The sequence below is a fragment of the Struthio camelus genome, chromosome 3, assembly GCF_040807025.1.
Source record: "Struthio camelus isolate bStrCam1 chromosome 3, bStrCam1.hap1, whole genome shotgun sequence".
NCBI classification, from domain to species: domain Eukaryota; kingdom Metazoa; phylum Chordata; class Aves; order Struthioniformes; family Struthionidae; genus Struthio; species Struthio camelus.
In genome coordinates, this window is record NC_090944.1 from 894,086 (window position 1) to 912,017 (window position 17,932).

The 17,932-nt window shown below is 76.1% G+C and overlaps 1 protein-coding gene across 1 annotated transcript in view; it reads right to left on the bottom strand.

The window, feature by feature from the left end:
* Positions 1 to 9,595, bottom strand: part of EMILIN1 (elastin microfibril interfacer 1) — an 18,314-nt gene extending 8,719 nt beyond the window's left edge. The window contains exons 1-2 of the mRNA XM_068936578.1: positions 9,283 to 9,595; positions 5,830 to 5,955 (exon numbers count right to left, since the gene is read on the bottom strand). Of these exons, the coding sequence (XP_068792679.1) occupies positions 5,830 to 5,955; positions 9,283 to 9,455 (299 nt within the window). The 5' untranslated portion in view covers positions 9,456 to 9,595. The remainder of the gene's footprint in view (positions 1 to 5,829; positions 5,956 to 9,282) is intronic.
* Positions 9,596 to 17,932: the final 8,337 nt, after the last annotated feature.

Below are 17,932 nucleotides of genomic sequence, written 5' to 3' on the forward strand. Positions count from 1 at the left end.
CCCTGCCCCTGCCCCTGCTCCTGCCCCTGCCCCTGCTCCTGCCCCTGCTCCTGCCCCTGCCCCTGCCCCTGCCCTGCTCCTGCCCCTGCTCCTGCCCCTGCCCTGCTCCTGCTCCTGCCCCTGCCCCTGCTCCTGCCCCTGCCCCTGCCCTGCCCCTGCCCTGCCCCTGCTCCTGCCCCTGCCCTGCTCCTGCCCCTGCCCCAGCCCCTGCCCCTGCCCCTGCTCCTGCCCCTGCCCCTGCCCTGCTCCTGCCCTGCTCCTGCTCCTGCTCCTGCTCCTGCCCTGCCCCTGCTCCTGCCCCTGCCCTGCTCCTGCCCCTGCTCCTGCCCCTGCTCCTGCCCCTGCCCCTGCCCTGCCCCTGCCCCTGCCCCTGCCCTGCTCCTGCTCCTGCCCCTGCTCCTGCCCCTGCCCCTGCCCCTGCCCCAGCCCCTGCCCCTGCCCCTGCTCCTGCCCCTGCCCCTGCCCCTGCCCCTGCCCCTGCCCTGCTCCTGCCCCTGCCCTGCCCCTGCCCCTGCCCCTGCCCCTGCCCCTGCCCTGCCCCTGCCCCTGCCCCTGCTCCTGCCCCTGCTCCTGCCCCTGCCCTGCTCCTGCCCCTGCCCTGCTCCTGCTCCTGCCCCTGCTCCTGCCCCAGCTCCTGCCCTGCTCCTGCCCCTGCTCCTGCCCTGCTCCTGCCCCTGCTCCTGCCCTGCCCCTGCTCCTGCCCTGCCCCTGCTCCTGCCCCAGCTCCTGCCCTGCTCCTGCCCCTGCCCTGCCTCTGCCCCTGCCCCTGCCCCTGCTCCTGCCCCTGCCCTGCTCCTGCCCCTGCCCCTGCCCCTGCCCCTGCTCCTGCCCCTGCCCTGCTCCTGCCCCTGCTCCTGCCCCTGCCCCCTGCTCCTGCCCCTGCCCCTGCCCCTGCCCCTGCTCCTGCCCCTGCCCTGCCCCTGCCCCAGCCCCTGCCCCTGCCCCTGCCCCTGCCCCTGCCCCTGCCTCCCTGCCCCTGCCCTGCCCTGCCCCTGCCCCTGCTCCTGCTCCTGCCCCTGCTCCTGCCCTGCTCCTGCTCCTGCCCCTGCCCCTGCCCCTGCCCCTGCTCCTGCTCCTGCCCCTGCTCCTGCCCTGCTCCTGCCCCTGCCCCTGCCCCTGCCCCTGCCCCTGCCCCTGCCCCAGCCCCTGCCCCTGCCCCTGCCCCTGCCCCTGCCCCTGCTCCTGCCCCTGCCCTGCCCCTGCCCCTGCCCCTGCTCCTGCTCCTGCCCCTGCTCCTGCCCTGCTCCTGCTCCTGCCCCTGCCCCTGCCCCTGCCCCTGCTCCTGCCCCTGCTCCTGCCCTGCTCCTGCTCCTGCCCCTGCCCCTGCCCCTGCCCCTGCCCCTGCCCCTGCCCCTGCCCCTGCTCCTGCCCCTGCCCTGCCCCTGCCCCTGCCCCTGCTCCTGCTCCTGCCCCTGCTCCTGCCCTGCTCCTGCTCCTGCCCCTGCCCCTGCCCCTGCCCCTGCTCCTGCCCCTGCTCCTGCCCTGCCCTGCCCCTGCCCCCTGCTCCTGCCCCTGCCCTGCCCCTGCTCCTGCCCCTGCCCTGCCCCTGCCCCTGCCCTGCCCCTGCCCTGCTCCTGCCCTGCCCCTGCCCCTGCTCCTGCTCCTGCCCCTGCCCCTGCCCTGCTCCTGCCCTGCCCTGCCCCTGCCCCTGCTCCTGCTCCTGCCCCTGCTCCTGCCCTGCTCCTGCCCCTGCTCCTGCCCCTGCCCCTGCTCCTGCCCCTGCTCCTGCTCCTGCCCTGCTCCTGCCCCTGCCCTGCCCCTGCCCCTGCCCCTGCCCCTGCCCCTGCCCCTGCCCTGCTCCTGCCCCTGCCCCTGCTCCTGCCCCTGCCCCTGCCCCTGCCCCTGCCCCTGCTCCTGCCCCTGCCCTGCTCCTGCTCCTGCCCCTGCTCCTGCCCCTGCCCTGCTCCTGCCCCTGCCCCTGCTCCTGCTCCTGCCCCTGCTCCTGCTCCTGCCCTGCCCCTGCCCCTGCCCCTGCCCCTGCCCTGCTCCTGCCCCTGCCCCTGCCCCTGCCCCTGCCCCTGCCCCTGCCCTGCTCCTGCTCCTGCCCTGCCCCTGCCCCTGCCCCTGCCCCTGCCCTGCTCCTGCCCCTGCCCCTGCCCCTGCCCCTGCCCCTGCTCCTGCTCCTGCCCCTGCTCCTGCCCTGCTCCTGCTCCTGCCCCTGCCCCTGCCCCTGCCCCTGCTCCTGCCCCTGCTCCTGCCCCTGCTCCTGCTCCTGCCCCTGCCCCTGCCCCTGCCCCTGCCCCTGCCCCTGCCCTGCTCCTGCCCTGCCCTGCCCCTGCTCCTGCCCCTGCCCTGCCCCTGCCTCCTGCCCCTGCCCCTGCCCTGCCCCTGCCCCTGCCCCTGCCCCTGCCCTGCCCCTGCCCTGCCCCTGCCCCTGCTCCTGCTCCTGCCCCTGCCCCTGCCCTGCCCCTGCCCTGCCCTGCCCCTGCCCCTGCTCCTGCTCCTGCCCCTGCTCCTGCCCTGCTCCTGCCCTGCTCCTGCCCCTGCCCCTGCTCCTGCCCCTGCTCCTGCTCCTGCCCTGCTCCTGCCCCTGCCCTGCCCCTGCCCCTGCCCCTGCCCCTGCCCCTGCCCTGCTCCTGCCCCTGCCCCTGCTCCTGCCCCTGCCCCTGCCCCTGCCCCTGCCCCTGCTCCTGCCCCCTGCCCTGCTCCTGCTCCTGCCCCTGCTCCTGCCCCTGCCCTGCTCCTGCCCCTGCCCCTGCTCCTGCTCCTGCCCCTGCTCCTGCTCCTGCCCTGCCCCTGCCCCTGCCCCTGCCCCTGCCCTGCTCCTGCCCCTGCCCCTGCCCCTGCCCCTGCCCCTGCCCCTGCCCTGCTCCTGCTCCTGCCCTGCCCCTGCCCCTGCCCCTGCCCCTGCCCCTGCCCTGCTCCTGCCCCTGCCCCTGCCCCTGCTCCTGCCCCTGCCCCTGCTCCTGCCCTGCTCCTGCCCCTGCTCCTGCTCCTGCCCCTGCTCCTGCCCCTGCTCCTGCTCCTGCCCCTGCCCTGCTCCTGCCCCTGCTCCTGCTCCTGCCCCTGCTCCTGCCCCTGCTCCTGCTCCTGCCCCTGCCCTGCTCCTGCCCCTGCCCCTGCCCCTGCTCCTGCCCCTGCCCCTGCTCCTGCCCCTGCCCCTGCCCCTGCCCCTGCTCCTGCCCTGCCCCTGCTCCTGCCCCTGCTCCTGCTCCTGCCCCTGCTCCTGCCCCTGCCCCTGCCCCTGCCCCTGCTCCTGCCCCTGCCCCTGCCCCTGCCCCTGCTCCTGCTCCTGCCCCTGCTCCTGCCCTGCCCCTGCTCCTGCTCCTGCCCCTGCCCTGCTCCTGCCCCTGCCCTGCTCCTGCTCCTGCCCCTGCCCCTGCCCCTGCCCCTGCCCCCTGCTCCTGCTCCTGCCCCTGCCCCCTGCCCCTGCCCCTGCCCCTGCTCCTGCTCCTGCCCCTGCCCTGCCCCTGCCCCTGTCCCTGCCCCTGCTCCTGCCCCTGCCCCTGCCCCTGCCCCTGCCCCTGCCCCTGCTCCTGCCCCTGCTCCTGCCCTGCCCCTGCCCCTGCCCTGCTCCTGCCCCTGCCCCTGCCCCTGCTCCTGCCCCTGCCCCTGCCCCTGCCCCTGCTCCTGCCCCTGCCCCTGCCCCTGCCCCTGCTCCTGCCCTGCTCCTGCCCCTGCCCTGCCCCTGCTCCTGCCCCTGCCCCTGCCCCTGCCCCTGCCCCTGCTCCTGCCCTGCCCCTGCTCCTGCCCCTGCTCCTGCCCTGCTCCTGCCCCTGCCCCTGCCCCTGCCCCTGCTCCTGCCCTGCCCCACTCCTGCCCCTGCCCCTGCCCCTGCCCCTGCTCCTGCCCCTGCCCCTGCTCCTGCTCCTGCTCCTGCCCCTGCTCCTGCCCCTGCCCCTGCCCCTGCCCCTGCTCCTGCTCCTGCCCCTGCTCCTGCCCCTGCTCCTGCCCCTGCCCCTGCTCCTGCTCCTGCTCCCTGCCCCTGCCCCTGCTCCTGCCCCTGCTCCTGCTCCTGCCCCTGCCCTGCCCCTGCCCCTGCCCCTGCCCCTGCTCCTGCTCCTGCCCCTGCCCCTGCTCCTGCCCCTGCCCTGCCCCTGCTCCTGCCCCTGCTCCTGCTCCTGCCCCTGCCCCTGCTCCTGCCCCTGCTCCTGCCCTGCTCCTGCTCCTGCTCCTGCTCCTGCCCCTGCCCTGCTCCTGCCCCTGCCCTGCTCCTGCTCCTGCCCCTGCCCCTGCCCCTGCTCCTGCCCCTGCCCCTGCTCCTGCTCCTGCTCCTGCCCCTGCCCTGCTCCTGCCCCTGCCCCTGCTCCTGCCCCTGCCCCTGCCCTGCTCCTGCTCCTGCCCCTGCCCCTGCCCCTGCTCCTGCCCCCTGCCCCTGCCCTGCTCCTGCCCCTGCTCCCTGCCCCTGCCCCTGCCCCTGCCCCTGCCCCTGCCCTGCCCTGCCCCTGCCCTGCCCCTGCTCCTGCCCTGCTCCTGCCCCTGCCCTGCCCCTGCCCTGCCCCTGCTCTGCTCCTGCCTGCCCCTGCCCCTGCCCCTGCCCCTGCCCCTGCTCCTGCCCCTGCCCCTGCCCCTGCCCCTGCTCCTGCCCCTGCCCCTGCCCCTGCCCCTGCCCCTGCTCCTGCCCTGCTCCTGCCCCTGCCCTGCCCCTGCCCCTGCCCCCTGCCCCTGCCTCCTGCTCCTGCCCCTGCCCCTGCCCCTGCCCCTGCCCCTGCCCCTGCCTGCCTCCTGCCCCTGCCCCTGCTCCTGCCCCTGCCCCTGCCCCTGCTCCTGCCCCTGCTCCTGCTCCTGCCCCTGCCCTGCCCCTGCCCTGCCCCTGCCCCTGCTCCTGCCCCTGCCCTGCCCCTGCCCCTGCCCTGCCCCTGCCCCTGCTCCTGCCCCTGCCCTGCCCCTGCCCCTGCTCCTGCCCCTGCCCCTGCCCCTGCCCCTGCTCCTGCTCCTGCCCCTGCCCCTGCCCCTGCCCCTGCCCCTGCTCCTGCCCCTGCTCCTGCCCCTGCCCTGCCCCTGCCCCTGCCCTGCCCCTGCCCCTGCCCCTGCCCTGCCCCTGCCCCTGCCCCTGCCCCTGCCCCTGCTCCTGCCCCTGCTCCTGCCCTGCCCTGCCCCTGCTCCTGCCCCTGCCCCTGCCCCTGCCCCTGCCCTGCCCCTGCCCCTGCCCCTGCCCCTGCCCCTGCCCCTGCCTGCTCCTGCTCCCTGCCCCTGCCCCTGCCCCTGCTCCTGCCCTCGCCCCCCTGCCCCTGCCCCTGCCCCTGCCCCTGCCCTGCTCCTCTCCTGCCCCTGCCCCTGCCCCTGCCCCTGCTCCTGCCCCTGCCCTGCCCCTGCCCCTGCCCCTGCCCCTGCTCCTGCCCCTGCTCCTGCCCCTGCCCTGCCCCTGCCCCTGCCCCTGCCCCTGCCCCTGCTCCTGCCCCTGCCCTGCCCCTGCCCCTGCCCCTGCCCTGCTCCTGCCCCTGCCCCTGCCCCTGCCCTGCTCCTGCCCCTGCCCCTGCCCCTGCCCCTGCTCCTGCCCCTGCCCTGCCCCTGCCCCTGCCCCTGCCCCTGCCCCTGCTCCTGCCCCTGCTCCTGCCCCTGCCCCTGCCCCTGCCCTGCCCCTGCCCCTCTCTGTGCTCGGGGCCGGCCGAGGCTGCAGCAGCCCGGGCCTTGTTGGCGTCAGCGCCTGCGGAGGCCGAGCGCAGGGAGGCCGGGGGCCGCCGTGGCGGCTGCGCCGGGCCCCTTGCACAAGCGGCCGCGGCAGGGCCGGTCGGGACCGCGCTTCCGGCCCCCGCGCGGCTCCGCGGCCGCAGCCCGCCGCCCCCCGAGCCGGCCGAGGCCCGTGGGCCGGGGCCGCGGCGCCGTGCGGGGGTGGCTGCGCGGGGGCGGCGCTCGCAGCCCCCCCCTCGCCGGGCGCCGCGCACTCACGCCAGGACGCGGGGGCACTGGAGCTGCCCCCAGGCGCAGGGCTGGTAGTCGGGCTTCACGTAGCTCTCGACGCCGTCCTCCACCACGCAGCTCACGCTGCGCGTCACCACGAAGGCGCAGCGGTTCCTGCGGCACAGCGGCGTCAGCGCTCTGCCAGGCCCCCGCGCCCCAGCACCCTCTGCCGCGCCCAGCACCCTCCCGGTGTGCACCCCAGCACCCTCCTGCTGCACCCCAGCACCCTCGTGCTGCACCCCAGCACCCTCCTGCCGCACCGCAGCACCCTCCTGCCGCACCGCAGCACCCTCCCGGTGTGCACCCCAGCACCTTCATGCTGCACCCCAGCACCCTCCTGCCGCAGCCCAGCACCCTCATGCTGCACCCCAGCACCCTCCTGGTTTGCACCCAGGCACCTGCCCCGTATGCACCCCAGCACCCTCCCAGTGCACTCAACACCCTCCCGGCACGCACCCCAGCACCCTCCCACTTGCACCTCAGCACCCTCCTGGCACACTCCAGCACCCTCCCATATGCACCCCAGCACCCTCCCAGCACACACCCCAGCACTCTCCTGGTGCACACTCAGCACCCTCCGGGCATGCACCCAGGCACCCTCCCGGCACACACTCAGGCACCCTTCCAGCACACACCCTGGCACCTTCCCAGCATCCGGGCACCCTCCCGGCACACATCCGGGCCCCTTCCCGGCACGCATCCGGGCACCTTCCCGGCACGCACCCCAGCACCCGCCCGGCACGCACCCAGCACCCTCCTGGTGCACACCCAGCACCCTCTCAGCGCACACCCCAGCACCCTCCCGGCACACATCCGGGCACCTTCCCAGCACACACCCCAGCACCCTCCCCGGCACGCACCCAGCACCCTCCTGGCGCACCCCAGCACCCTCCCAGTGCACGGCCGGGCACCCTCCGGGCAGGCGCCCGCCCAGGGCTGCCACGGCCCAGGGCGGCCGGGTTAAGGGGCTGGATCCTGCCCCGGGCCGGAGCCCTTTCATCTCCGCTCTGCCCGGCCGCCCGCAGCGCCGGGGCCCTTTGATCACCCTGGGCATGGCGGGGGCACGGCGGGGGCACGGCGGGGGCACGGTGGGAGCACAGCGGGGGCAGAGCAGGGGCACAGTGGGGGGCACGGCAGGGGCACAGTAAGGTGCACAGCGGGGTGCACGGTGGGGGAACGGTGGGGCACACAGCGCGGGCACGGCAAGGGGCATGGTGGGTGCACAGCGGGGGCATGGTGGGGGGCACAGCGGGGGCACGGCAAGGGGGCATGGCGGGGGCACAGTAGGGTGCACAGCGGGGGCATGGCAGGGGCACAGTGGGTGCACGGTGGGGGGCACAGCGGGGGCACGGCAAGGGGCACGGTGGGTGCACAGTGGGGGGCACGGCGGGGAGCACAGCGGGGCGCACAGCGGGGGCACGGCGGGGGCAATGCAGGGGGCACGGCGGGGGGGCACAGCTGGGGCACGGTAGGGTGCACGGCGGGGGCACAGCGGGGGCACGGTGGGGGCACAGCGGGGGGGCACGGCAGGGGTACGGCGGGGGCACGGCGGGGGGGCACGGCGGGGGGCACGGCGGGGGCACAGCAGGGTGCACCGCAGGGGGGCATGACAGGGTGCACGGCGGGGGCATGGCGGGGGGGCATGGCAGGGTGCATGGCGGGGGCACAGCGGGGGTACGGCGGGGGGGCGTGGCAGGGTGCACGGTGGGGGCACAGTAGGGTGCACAGCGGGGGCACAGTGGGGGTATGGCAGGGTGCACGGCGGGGGCACGGCGGGGGCATGGCGGGGGGGCACGGCGGGGGAACGGCAGGGGCACGGCAGGGGCACGGCGGGGGGGCACAGCAGGGTGCACGGCGGGGGCACGGCGGGGGCACAGCAGGGTGCACGGCGGGGGGCACAGCAGGGTGCACGGTGGGGGCACGGCGGGGGCACAGCAGGGGCACGGCGGGGGGGTACGGCAGGGGCACGGCGGACCGGGAGCCCCGCCGGGGACGGCCACCCCGCCGCGTGGCTGCGAGGGGAAGCCGGGCGCGGGGCCGTGGGGTGCTGGGGGATGCCCGGGCTGCGCGCCCCACGGCCTGCCCCACTGCCGCCCCGGCTGCAACCGCAGGGGCCTCGGCCAAACCCTGTGCTGCGAGCCCGGCCGAGGGGGCCGGGGCCGGGGAGCGGGGCGTCCCGGCGCCCCCCCGCCGGCCCGTTCCCGTCAGCCCGGCTGGTTCCCCCTCAGGCCCCCGGCCGGATTCCAGCTCCTTCCCCGGGGGCCTCCGGGAATTCCTGCGGCGGACGCCCCCTCCCTCCCTCCCTCGCCCGCCGGCCCCCCGGCCCGGCGCCCCGCGGCGAGCGGGGCAGCCGTGGGGCGGGCTGCGGGGTCCGGGCAGCCCTCCACCCCCCCGCCCCAGCCCTCGGGGCGCCCCCCACTCCAAGCCCCTCCATGCACACACCTTTCCTTAAAACTCCTCCTGCCCAGACCCCCCCCCCGTCCCCCCACAATGTGCACCCCGTCCCCAACCCCCCCCCGCCCAGTGCACCCTCGAGGCTGGGCTCCTCCTCGTGCACCCCGTTCCCCAAACCCCGCCACGTGCACCCCGTCCCCGACCCCCCTCCATGTGCACCCCGTCCCCATCTCCCACCCGGTGCACCCTCGAGGCTGGGCTCCTCCTCGTGCACCCCGTCCCTGACGCCCCATGTGCACCCCTCCCCAGCCCCCAGTGCACCCCGTCCCCAGCCCCCCTGCATGCCCCCCGCTCTCAGGACCCCCCTGACACCCACCCGCCCTACCGCCTGCGGCCCCAGCCCCTCCACGCTTGGCAGCCGGGGTGGCAGCTCGGCTCGCAGCCCCGTGTCGGCACCGGGGCCCCCGCCGGGCCCAGCTCAGCCCCACGCCATGCCGCCCGGGCCCCAGGGCCCCCAGCACCCCGCGGGTGGCCCCAGGCACGGGTCCTGCACCCTGGCCCTGCTGGCGGGGCCCTGAGCAGGACGCAGCACGTGCCGGCGTCCGGCTGGTCCCGGGCACCCCACGGTGTTGGGGCAGGCGACGCCGCCCGGACGCCTGGGCTCGCCTCCCTGGCGTAGTGTGGCATGGCGTGGCGCTGCATGGCACGGCACGGTGCAGGATGGCATGCCACGGTGCAGCACGGCACGGCACGCTGCAGCACAGCACTGCACGGCGCGGTGCAGCACGGCACGGCACGATGCAGCATGGCACTGCATGGCACGGTGCAGCACGGCACGGCATGGTGCAGCATGGCACTGCATGGCACGGTGCAGCACGGCACGGCACGATGTGGCACGGCACGATGCAGCACGGCGCAGCACGGCACGGCGCAGGGCGCGGCGCAGCACGGCACGATGCAGCACGGCACGATGCAGCACGGCGCAGCACGGCACCATGCAGCGCGGCACGGCGCAGCGTGGCACAGCGTGGCGGTCGCGTCTCCTACCTGTGCCGGCTGGCGGCCCGGGCGCCGCCGTGGGCCGCGGCGGGGCCCTGCGGGGCCGTGGCCTGGACGGGGCTCAGCGGGGCGGCCCCCCCGGTGTAGAGGCTGTACCTGGGGGGGAAGTTGGCGGCCAGGGCCTGGGCGGCCAGGAGGCACGGCCAGAGCCAGGGGGCCATGCTGGCCAGCGCGGACGGCACGGCGGGCGCAGCCCTGCTCAGGAGCGCATGGCGCGTCCCGTCGCGGCTCCGTCCCTCCCGGCTGGGCTCTGCCCTCCCCTCGGCCGCGCCTCGGCCGGCCCCTCGCCGCCAGAGCCGCCCCGGCGCTGCCCGCCCGCCCGACGGGGTCCCCGGGGCCCCCCGCTTCCTGCCCGCCGCGGCCCCCTCCCCGCCCCGCCCGCGCCGCCCCCGCCTCTGCCCCGGCCTGGGCTGCCCCCCCCCCCCCCCCCCCCCCCGGCCGCCGCCGCCGCCGCCGCCGCGCACATCTGCTTCTCGTTAGGCCGGGACGCCAGCGAGGACGGCGAAGGAGGGACGGGGAAAGCCAGAGAGGCCGGGCAGGGGGCCAGGGCTGCACAGCCGCCAGCGCGGCCGCTGCTACTGCGCGGGGTCCCTGGCACCCCTTGCTGCACCCCCGGCTCCTGCCCGGCCCCCGGCTCCTGCCCGGCCCCCGGCTCCTGCACGGCCCCCGGCTCCTGCACAGCACCCGGCTCCTGCACAGCACCCTGCTCCTGCCCAGCACCCGGCTCCTGCACAGCACCCTGCTCCTGCACGGCCCCCGGCTCCTGCACGGCCCCCGGCTCCTGCCCGGCACCCTGCTCCTGCACAGCACCCTGCTCCTGCCCAGCACCCTGCTCCTGCCCAGCACCCTGCTCCTGCACGGCCCCCTGCTCCTGCACGGCCCCCTGCTCCTGCACGGCCCCCGGCTCCTGCCCAGCACCCTGCTCCTGCCCGGCCCCCTGCTCCTGCACGGCCCCCGGCTCCTGCACGGCCCCCTGCTCCTGCCCAGCACCCTGCTCCTGCCCGGCCCCCGGCTCCTGCACGGCCCCCTGCTCCTGCACGGCCCCCGGCTCCTGCCCGGCCCCCGGCTCCTGCACGGCCCCCTGCTCCTGCCCAGCACCCTGCTCCTGCACAGCACCCTGCTCCTGCACAGCACCCTGCTCCTGCACGGCCCCCGGCTCCTGCACGGCCCCCTGCTCCTGCACGGCCCCCTGCTCCTGCACAGCACCCTGCTCCTGCACGGCCCCCTGCTCCTGCCCAGCACCCTGCTCCTGCACGGCCCCCTGCTCCTGCCCAGCACCCTGCTCCTGCCCGGCCCCCGGCTCCTGCACGGCCCCCTGCTCCTGCACGGCCCCCGGCTCCTGCCCGGCCCCCGGCTCCTGCACGGCCCCCTGCTCCTGCCCAGCACCCTGCTCCTGCACAGCACCCTGCTCCTGCACAGCACCCTGCTCCTGCACGGCCCCCGGCTCCTGCACGGCCCCCTGCTCCTGCACGGCCCCCTGCTCCTGCCCAGCACCCGGCTCCTGCACAGCACCCTGCTCCTGCCCAGCACCCTGCTCCTGCCCGGCCCCCGGCTCCTGCACGGCCCCCTGCTCCTGCACGGCCCCCGGCTCCTGCCCGGCCCCCGGCTCCTGCACGGCCCCCTGCTCCTGCCCAGCACCCTGCTCCTGCACGGCCCCCTGCTCCTGCCCGGCCCCCGGCTCCTGCCCGGCCCCCGGCTCCTGCCCGGCCCCCTGCTCCTGCACGGCCCCCTGCTCCTGCACGGCCCCCGGCTCCTGCACGGCCCCCGGCTCCTGCACGGCCCCCGGCTCCTGCACGGCCCCCTGCTCCTGCCCAGCACCCGGCTCCTGCACAGCACCCTGCTCCTGCCCAGCACCCTGCTCCTGCACGGCCCCCGGCTCCTGCACGGCCCCCTGCTCCTGCACGGCCCCCTGCTCCTGCCCAGCACCCTGCTCCTGCCCGGCCCCCGGCTCCTGCACGGCCCCCTGCTCCTGCACGGCCCCCGGCTCCTGCACGGCCCCCTGCTCCTGCACGGCCCCCTGCTCCTGCCCAGCACCCGGCTCCTGCCCAGCACCCGGCTCCTGCCCAGCACCCTGCTCCTGCACGGCCCCCGGCTCCTGCACGGCCCCCGGCTCCTGCACGGCCCCCGGCTCCTGCCCGGCCCCCTGCTCCTGCACGGCCCCCTGCTCCTGCACGGCCCCCTGCTCCTGCACGGCCCCCGGCTCCTGCACGGCCCCCTGCTCCTGCACGGCCCCCTACTCCTGCCCAGCACCCTGCTCCTGCCCAGCACCCTGCTCCTGCCCGGCCCCCGGCTCCTGCCCGGCCCCCGGCTCCTGCACGGCCCCCGGCTCCTGCACGGCCCCCGGCTCCTGCCCGGCCCCCTGCTCCTGCACGGCACCCTGCTCCTGCACAGCACCCTGCTCCTGCCCGGCCCCCTGCTCCTGCACGGCACCCTGCTCCTGCACAGCACCCTGCTCCTGCCCGGCCCCCTGCTCCTGCACAGCACCCTGCTCCTGCCCGGCCCCCTGCTCCTGCACGGCCCCCTGCTCCTGCACAGCACCCTGCTCCTGCACAGCACCCTGCTCCTGCCCGGCCCCCTGCTCCTGCACGGCCCCCTGCTCCTGCACAGCACCCTGCTCCTGCACGGCCCCCTGCTCCTGCCCGGCCCCCTGCTCCTGCCCGGCCCCCTGCTCCTGCCCGGCCCCCTGCTCCTGCCCGGCCCCCTGCTCCTGCACGGCCCCCTGCTCCTGCACGGCCCCCTGCTCCTGCACGGCCCCCTGCTCCTGCACAGCACCCTGCTCCTGCACAGCACCCTGCTCCTGCCCGGCCCCCTGCTCCTGCACGGCCCCCAGCTCCTGCCCAGCACCCTGCTCCTGCACGGCCCCCTGCTCCTGCCCGGCCCCCTGCTCCTGCCCGGCCCCCTGCTCCTGCCCGGCCCCCTGCTCCTGCCCGGCCCCCTGCTCCTGCACGGCCCCCTGCTCCTGCACAGCACCCTGCTCCTGCCCGGCCCCCTGCTCCTGCCCGGCCCCCTGCTCCTGCACGGCCCCCGGCCCCCCCCACTGCCCCCGGTCCCCACAGGGCCGCCAGCCCACAGCCCGCCAGCGCGGGGGTGCAAAGGGGCCGGGACTGGCCGGGGCTGTCGCCTGCCATGGTGTCACCCCCCGCGGGGGGGGGGTGTCACGGGAGTGGGGACGCAGCCGGGACTGGGCACTGACGACACGGCCGCCCCGGCCATGCAGTGACATCACGGCCACCCTGGCCACGTGGTGACATCACGGCCACCCCGGCCATGCAGTGACATCACGGCCACCCTGGCCCTGGGCCTGCAGTGACATCACGGCTTCCCCAGGCTATGCAGTGATGTAATGGCCCCCGCTCCCAGCCCCCTATGACGTCACACCTTGGCCCCGGCCCCGGGTGACGTCACCGCCTGGCTCAGCCGCCCGGGAACCGGCCGCTGCCTGGGGAGGGGGCGCGGGTTCAGTGCAAACAGCTCCCGGCGGCCGGGCCGGGGCCGGGGGTCCCGCGGACGGCGCGGGGGGCCGGGGGGGGTGGCGGGGGGCTCGGGGCCCTCGTCCCTCGGTGGGGCCGGGGCCGGCCGCCCCCCGCCCGGCTGCCCCGAACCGCAGCCCCGCGCCAGCCCCTCCACCCCGCCCTGACACCAGCGCAGCCCAGTGCTGCCCAGTGCTGCCCAGCGCTGCCCAGTGCTGCCCGGCGCGGCCCAGTGCTGCCCGGCGTGGCCCAGTGTGACCCAGTGTGGCCCAGTGCTGCCCAGTGTGGCCCAGTGTGGCCCAGTGCTGCCCAGCACTGCCCAGCACTGCCCAGCACGGCCCAGTGTGGCCCAGCACGGCCCAGTTCAGCCCAGCACGGCCCAGTTCAACCCAGCATGGCCCAGCATAGCCCAGCACGGCCCAGTTCAGCCCAGCACAGCCCAGCACAACCCAGCACAATCCAGTTCAGCCCAGCACAGCCCAGCACAACCCAGCATGGCCCAGTTCAGCCCAGTTCAGCCCAGTTCAGCCCAGCACAGCCCAGCACAGCCCAGTTCAGCCCAGCACGGCCCAGTTCAACCCAGCACAACCCAGCTCAGCCCAGCACAGCCCAGCACGGCCCAGCACAGCCCAGCACAACCCAGTTCAGCCCAGCACAGCCCAGTTCAGCCCAGCATAACCCAACATGGCCCAGCACGGCCCAGCACAACCCAGCACAGCCCAGTTCAGTCCAGCACAGTCCAGCACGGCCCAGTGTGGCCCAGCACAGCCCAGCACAGCCCAGCACAGCCCAGCACAACCCAGCACAGCCCAGCACAGCCCAGCACAGCCCAGCACGGCCCAGCACAGCCCAGCACAGCCCAGCACGGCCCAGCACAGCCCAGTTCAGTCCAGCACAGTCCAGCACAGCCCGGCACGGCCCAGTTCAGCCCAGCACAGCCCAGCACAACCCAGCATGGCCCAGCACAACCCAGCACGGCCCAGTTCAGCCCAGCACAGCCCAGCACAACCCAGCACAATCCAGTTCAGCCCAGCACAGCCCAGCACAGCCCAGTTCAGCCCAGCACAGCCCAGCACAGCCCAGCACAGCCCAGCACAGCCCAGCACGGCCCAGTTCAGCCCGGCACAGCCCAGCACAGCCCAGCACGGCCCAGCACGGCCCAGCACAGCCCAGCACAGCCCAGCACAGCCCAGCACAGCCCAGTTCAGCCCAGCACAGCCCAGCACAGCCCAGCACAGCCCAGCACAGCCCAGCACGGCCCAGCACAGCCCAGTTCAGCCCAGCACGGCCCAGCACAGCCCAGTTCAGCCCAGCACAGCCCAGCACGGCCCTGCACAGCCCAGCACAGCCCAGCACAGCCCAGCACGGCCCAGCACAGCCCAGCACGGCCCAGCACGGCCCAGTTCAGCCCAGCACAGCCCAGCACGGCCCAGCACAGCCCAGCACAGCCCAGCACGGCCCAGCACAGCCCAGCACAGCCCAGTTCAGCCCAGCACAGCCCAGCACGGCCCAGCACAACCCAGCACAGCCCAGCACGGCCCAGCACAGCCCAGCACAGCCCAGCACGGCCCAGCACAGCCCAGTTCAGCCCAGCACAGCCCAGCACGGCCCAGCACAGCCCAGCACAGCCCAGCACAGCCCAGCACGGCCCAGCACAGCCCAGTTCAGCCCAGTTCAGCCCAGCACAGCCCAGCACGGCCCAGCACAGCCCAGCACAGCCCAGCACGGCCCAGTTCAGCCCGGCACAGCCCAGCACAGCCCAGCACGGCCGAGCACGGCCCAGCACAGCCCAGCACGGCCCAGCACAGCCCAGTTCAGCCCAGTTCAGCCCAGCACAGCCCAGCACGGCCCAGCACAGCCCAGCACAGCCCAGCACAGCCCAGCCCAGCACAGCACAGCCCAGCACGGCCCAGCACAGCCCAGCACAGCCCAGCCCAGCCCAGCACAGCCCAGCACGGCCCAGTTCAGCCCGGCACAGCCCAGCACAGCCCAGCACAGCCCAGCACGGCCCAGCACGGCCCAGCACAGCCCAGCACAGCCCAGCACGGCCCAGCACGGCCCAGCACGGCCCAGCACAGCCCAGCACAGCCCAGCACGGCCCAGCACGGCCCAGCACGGCCCAGCACAGCCCAGCACAGCCCAGCACGGCCCAGTTCAGCCCGGCACAGCCCAGCACAGCCCAGCACAGCCCAGCACGGCCCAGCACAGCCCAGTTCAGCCCAGTTCAGCCCAGCACAGCCCAGCACAGCCCAGCACAGCCCAGCACAGCCCAGCACAGCCCAGCACGGCCCAGTTCAGCCCGGCACAGCCCAGCACAGCCCAGCACGGCCGAGCACGGCCCAGCACAGCCCAGCACGGCCCAGCACAGCCCAGTTCAGCCCAGTTCAGCCCGGCACAGCCCAGCACAGCCCAGCACGGCCCAGCACAACCCAGCACAGCCCAGTTCAGCCCAGCACAACCCAGCACAGCCCAGCACGGCCCAGCACAGCCCAGCACGGCCCAGCACGGCCCAGCACGGCCCAGCACGGCCCAGCACGGCCCAGTTCAGCCCAGCACAGCCCAGCACGGCCCAGCACAGCCCAGCACAGCCCAGCACGGCCCAGCACAGCCCAGCACAGCCCAGTTCAGCCCAGCACAGCCCAGCACGGCCCAGCACAACCCAGCACAGCCCAGCACGGCCCAGCACAGCCCAGCACAGCCCAGCACGGCCCAGCACAGCCCAGTTCAGCCCAGCACAGCCCAGCACGGCCCAGCACAGCCCAGCACAGCCCAGCACAGCCCAGCACGGCCCAGCACAGCCCAGTTCAGCCCAGTTCAGCCCAGCACAGCCCAGCACGGCCCAGCACAGCCCAGCACAGCCCAGCACGGCCCAGTTCAGCCCGGCACAGCCCAGCACAGCCCAGCACGGCCGAGCACGGCCCAGCACAGCCCAGCACGGCCCAGCACAGCCCAGTTCAGCCCAGTTCAGCCCAGCACAGCCCAGCACGGCCCAGCACAGCCCAGCACAGCCCAGCACAGCCCAGCCCAGCCCAGCACAGCCCAGCACGGCCCAGCACAGCCCAGCACAGCCCAGCCCAGCCCAGCACAGCCCAGCACGGCCCAGTTCAGCCCGGCACAGCCCAGCACAGCCCAGCACAGCCCAGCACGGCCCAGCACGGCCCAGCACAGCCCAGCACAGCCCAGCACAGCCCAGCACGGCCCAGCACGGCCCAGCACAGCCCAGCACAGCCCAGCACGGCCCAGCACGGCCCAGCACGGCCCAGCACAGCCCAGCACAGCCCAGCACGGCCCAGTTCAGCCCGGCACAGCCCAGCACAGCCCAGCACAGCCCAGCACGGCCCAGCACGGCCCAGCACAGCCCAGCACAGCCCAGCACAGCCCAGCACGGCCCAGCACGGCCCAGCACAGCCCAGCACAGCCCAGCACGGCCCAGCACGGCCCAGCACGGCCCAGCACAGCCCAGCACAGCCCAGCACGGCCCAGTTCAGCCCGGCACAGCCCAGCACAGCCCAGCACAGCCCAGTTCAGCCCAGTTCAGCCCAGCACAGCCCAGCACAGCCCAGCACAGCCCAGCACAGCCCAGCACAGCCCAGCACGGCCCAGTTCAGCCCGGCACAGCCCAGCACAGCCCAGCACGGCCGAGCACGGCCCAGCACAGCCCAGCACGGCCCAGCACAGCCCAGTTCAGCCCAGTTCAGCCCGGCACAGCCCAGCACAGCCCAGCACGGCCCAGCACAACCCAGCACAGCCCAGTTCAGCCCAGCACAACCCAGCACAGCCCAGCACGGCCCAGCACAGCCCAGCACAGCCCAGCACAGCCCAGCATGGCCCAGCACAACCCAGCACAGCCCAGTTCAGCCCAGCACAGCCCAGCACAGCCCGGCACAGCCGGGGCCCCAGCCTGGCCCGGCCACACACTATAATTAGCCCCGAGCCGCTTGTTTTGGGCCTCTCCCAGCGCGGCGGCCCCGGAGCCGCCCTGGCGTGCGAGACCCGCGGCGGCGGGACGGCCAGCAGCGTCCCACGGCCCCGTGCCCCACGGTGCGCCCCACGGCTCCCCGGCCCTGCGGCGGGCAGCCCCCGGCCCCCCGGCCCCCCGGCTCGCTCCCGGCCGAGCCTTCCCTTGTATGGAGAAAGCTGGCGGCTGGGGGAGGGCGCTGGGCCCCGGCCAGGGGAGGCTGCCCGGCCCCGGCCTGCTCCACGCCGGGGGGGGGACGGGGATGGGGCCGGCGCTGGGGGACGGGACGGGACGGGGATGGGGATGGGGATGGAGGTGGGGACGGGGCTGGAGATGGAGGTGGGGACGGGGCTGGAGATGGGGCTGGAGACAGAGGAGGGGACGGGGCTGGAGATGGGGCTGGGGACAGAGGTGGAGATGGGGCTGGAGATGGGGCTGGGGACAGAGGTGGAGATGGGGCTGGAGATGGGGCTGGGGACAGAGGTGGGGACGGGGCTGGAGATGGGGCTGGAGATGGGGCTGGGGACAGAGGTGGGGACGGGGCTGGAGATGGGGCTGGAGATGGGGCTGGGGACAGAGGTGGGGATGGGGCTGGAGATGGGGCTGGGGACAGAGGAGGGGACGGGGCTGGAGATGGGGCTGGAGATGGGGCTGGAGATGGGGCTGGGGACAGAGGAGGGGACGGGGCTGGAGATGGGGCTGGAGATGGGGCTGGGGACAGAGGAGGGGACGGGGCTGGAGATGGGGCTGGAGATGGGGCTGGGGACAGAGGAGGGGACGGGGCTGGAGATGGGGCTGGAGATGGGGCTGGGGACAGAGGAGGGGACGGGGCTGGAGATGGGGCTGGAGATGGGGCTGGGGACAGAGGTGGGGATGGGGCTGGAGATGGGGCTGGAGATGGGGCTGGGGACAGAGGTGGGGATGGGGCTGGAGATGGGGCTGGGGACAGAGGTGGGGACGGGGCTGGAGATGGGGCTGGAGATGGGGCTGGGGACAGAGGAGGGGACGGGGCTGGAGATGGGGCTGGAGAGGGGGCTGGGGACAGAGGTGGGGATGGGGCTGGAGATGGGGCTGGAGATGGGGCTGGAGATGGGGCTGGGGACAGAGGTGGGGCTGGGGATGGGGATGGGGCTGGAGATGGGGCTGGGGACAGAGGTGGGGACGGGGCTGGAGATGGGGCTGGAGAAGGGGCTGGGGACAGAGGTGGGGA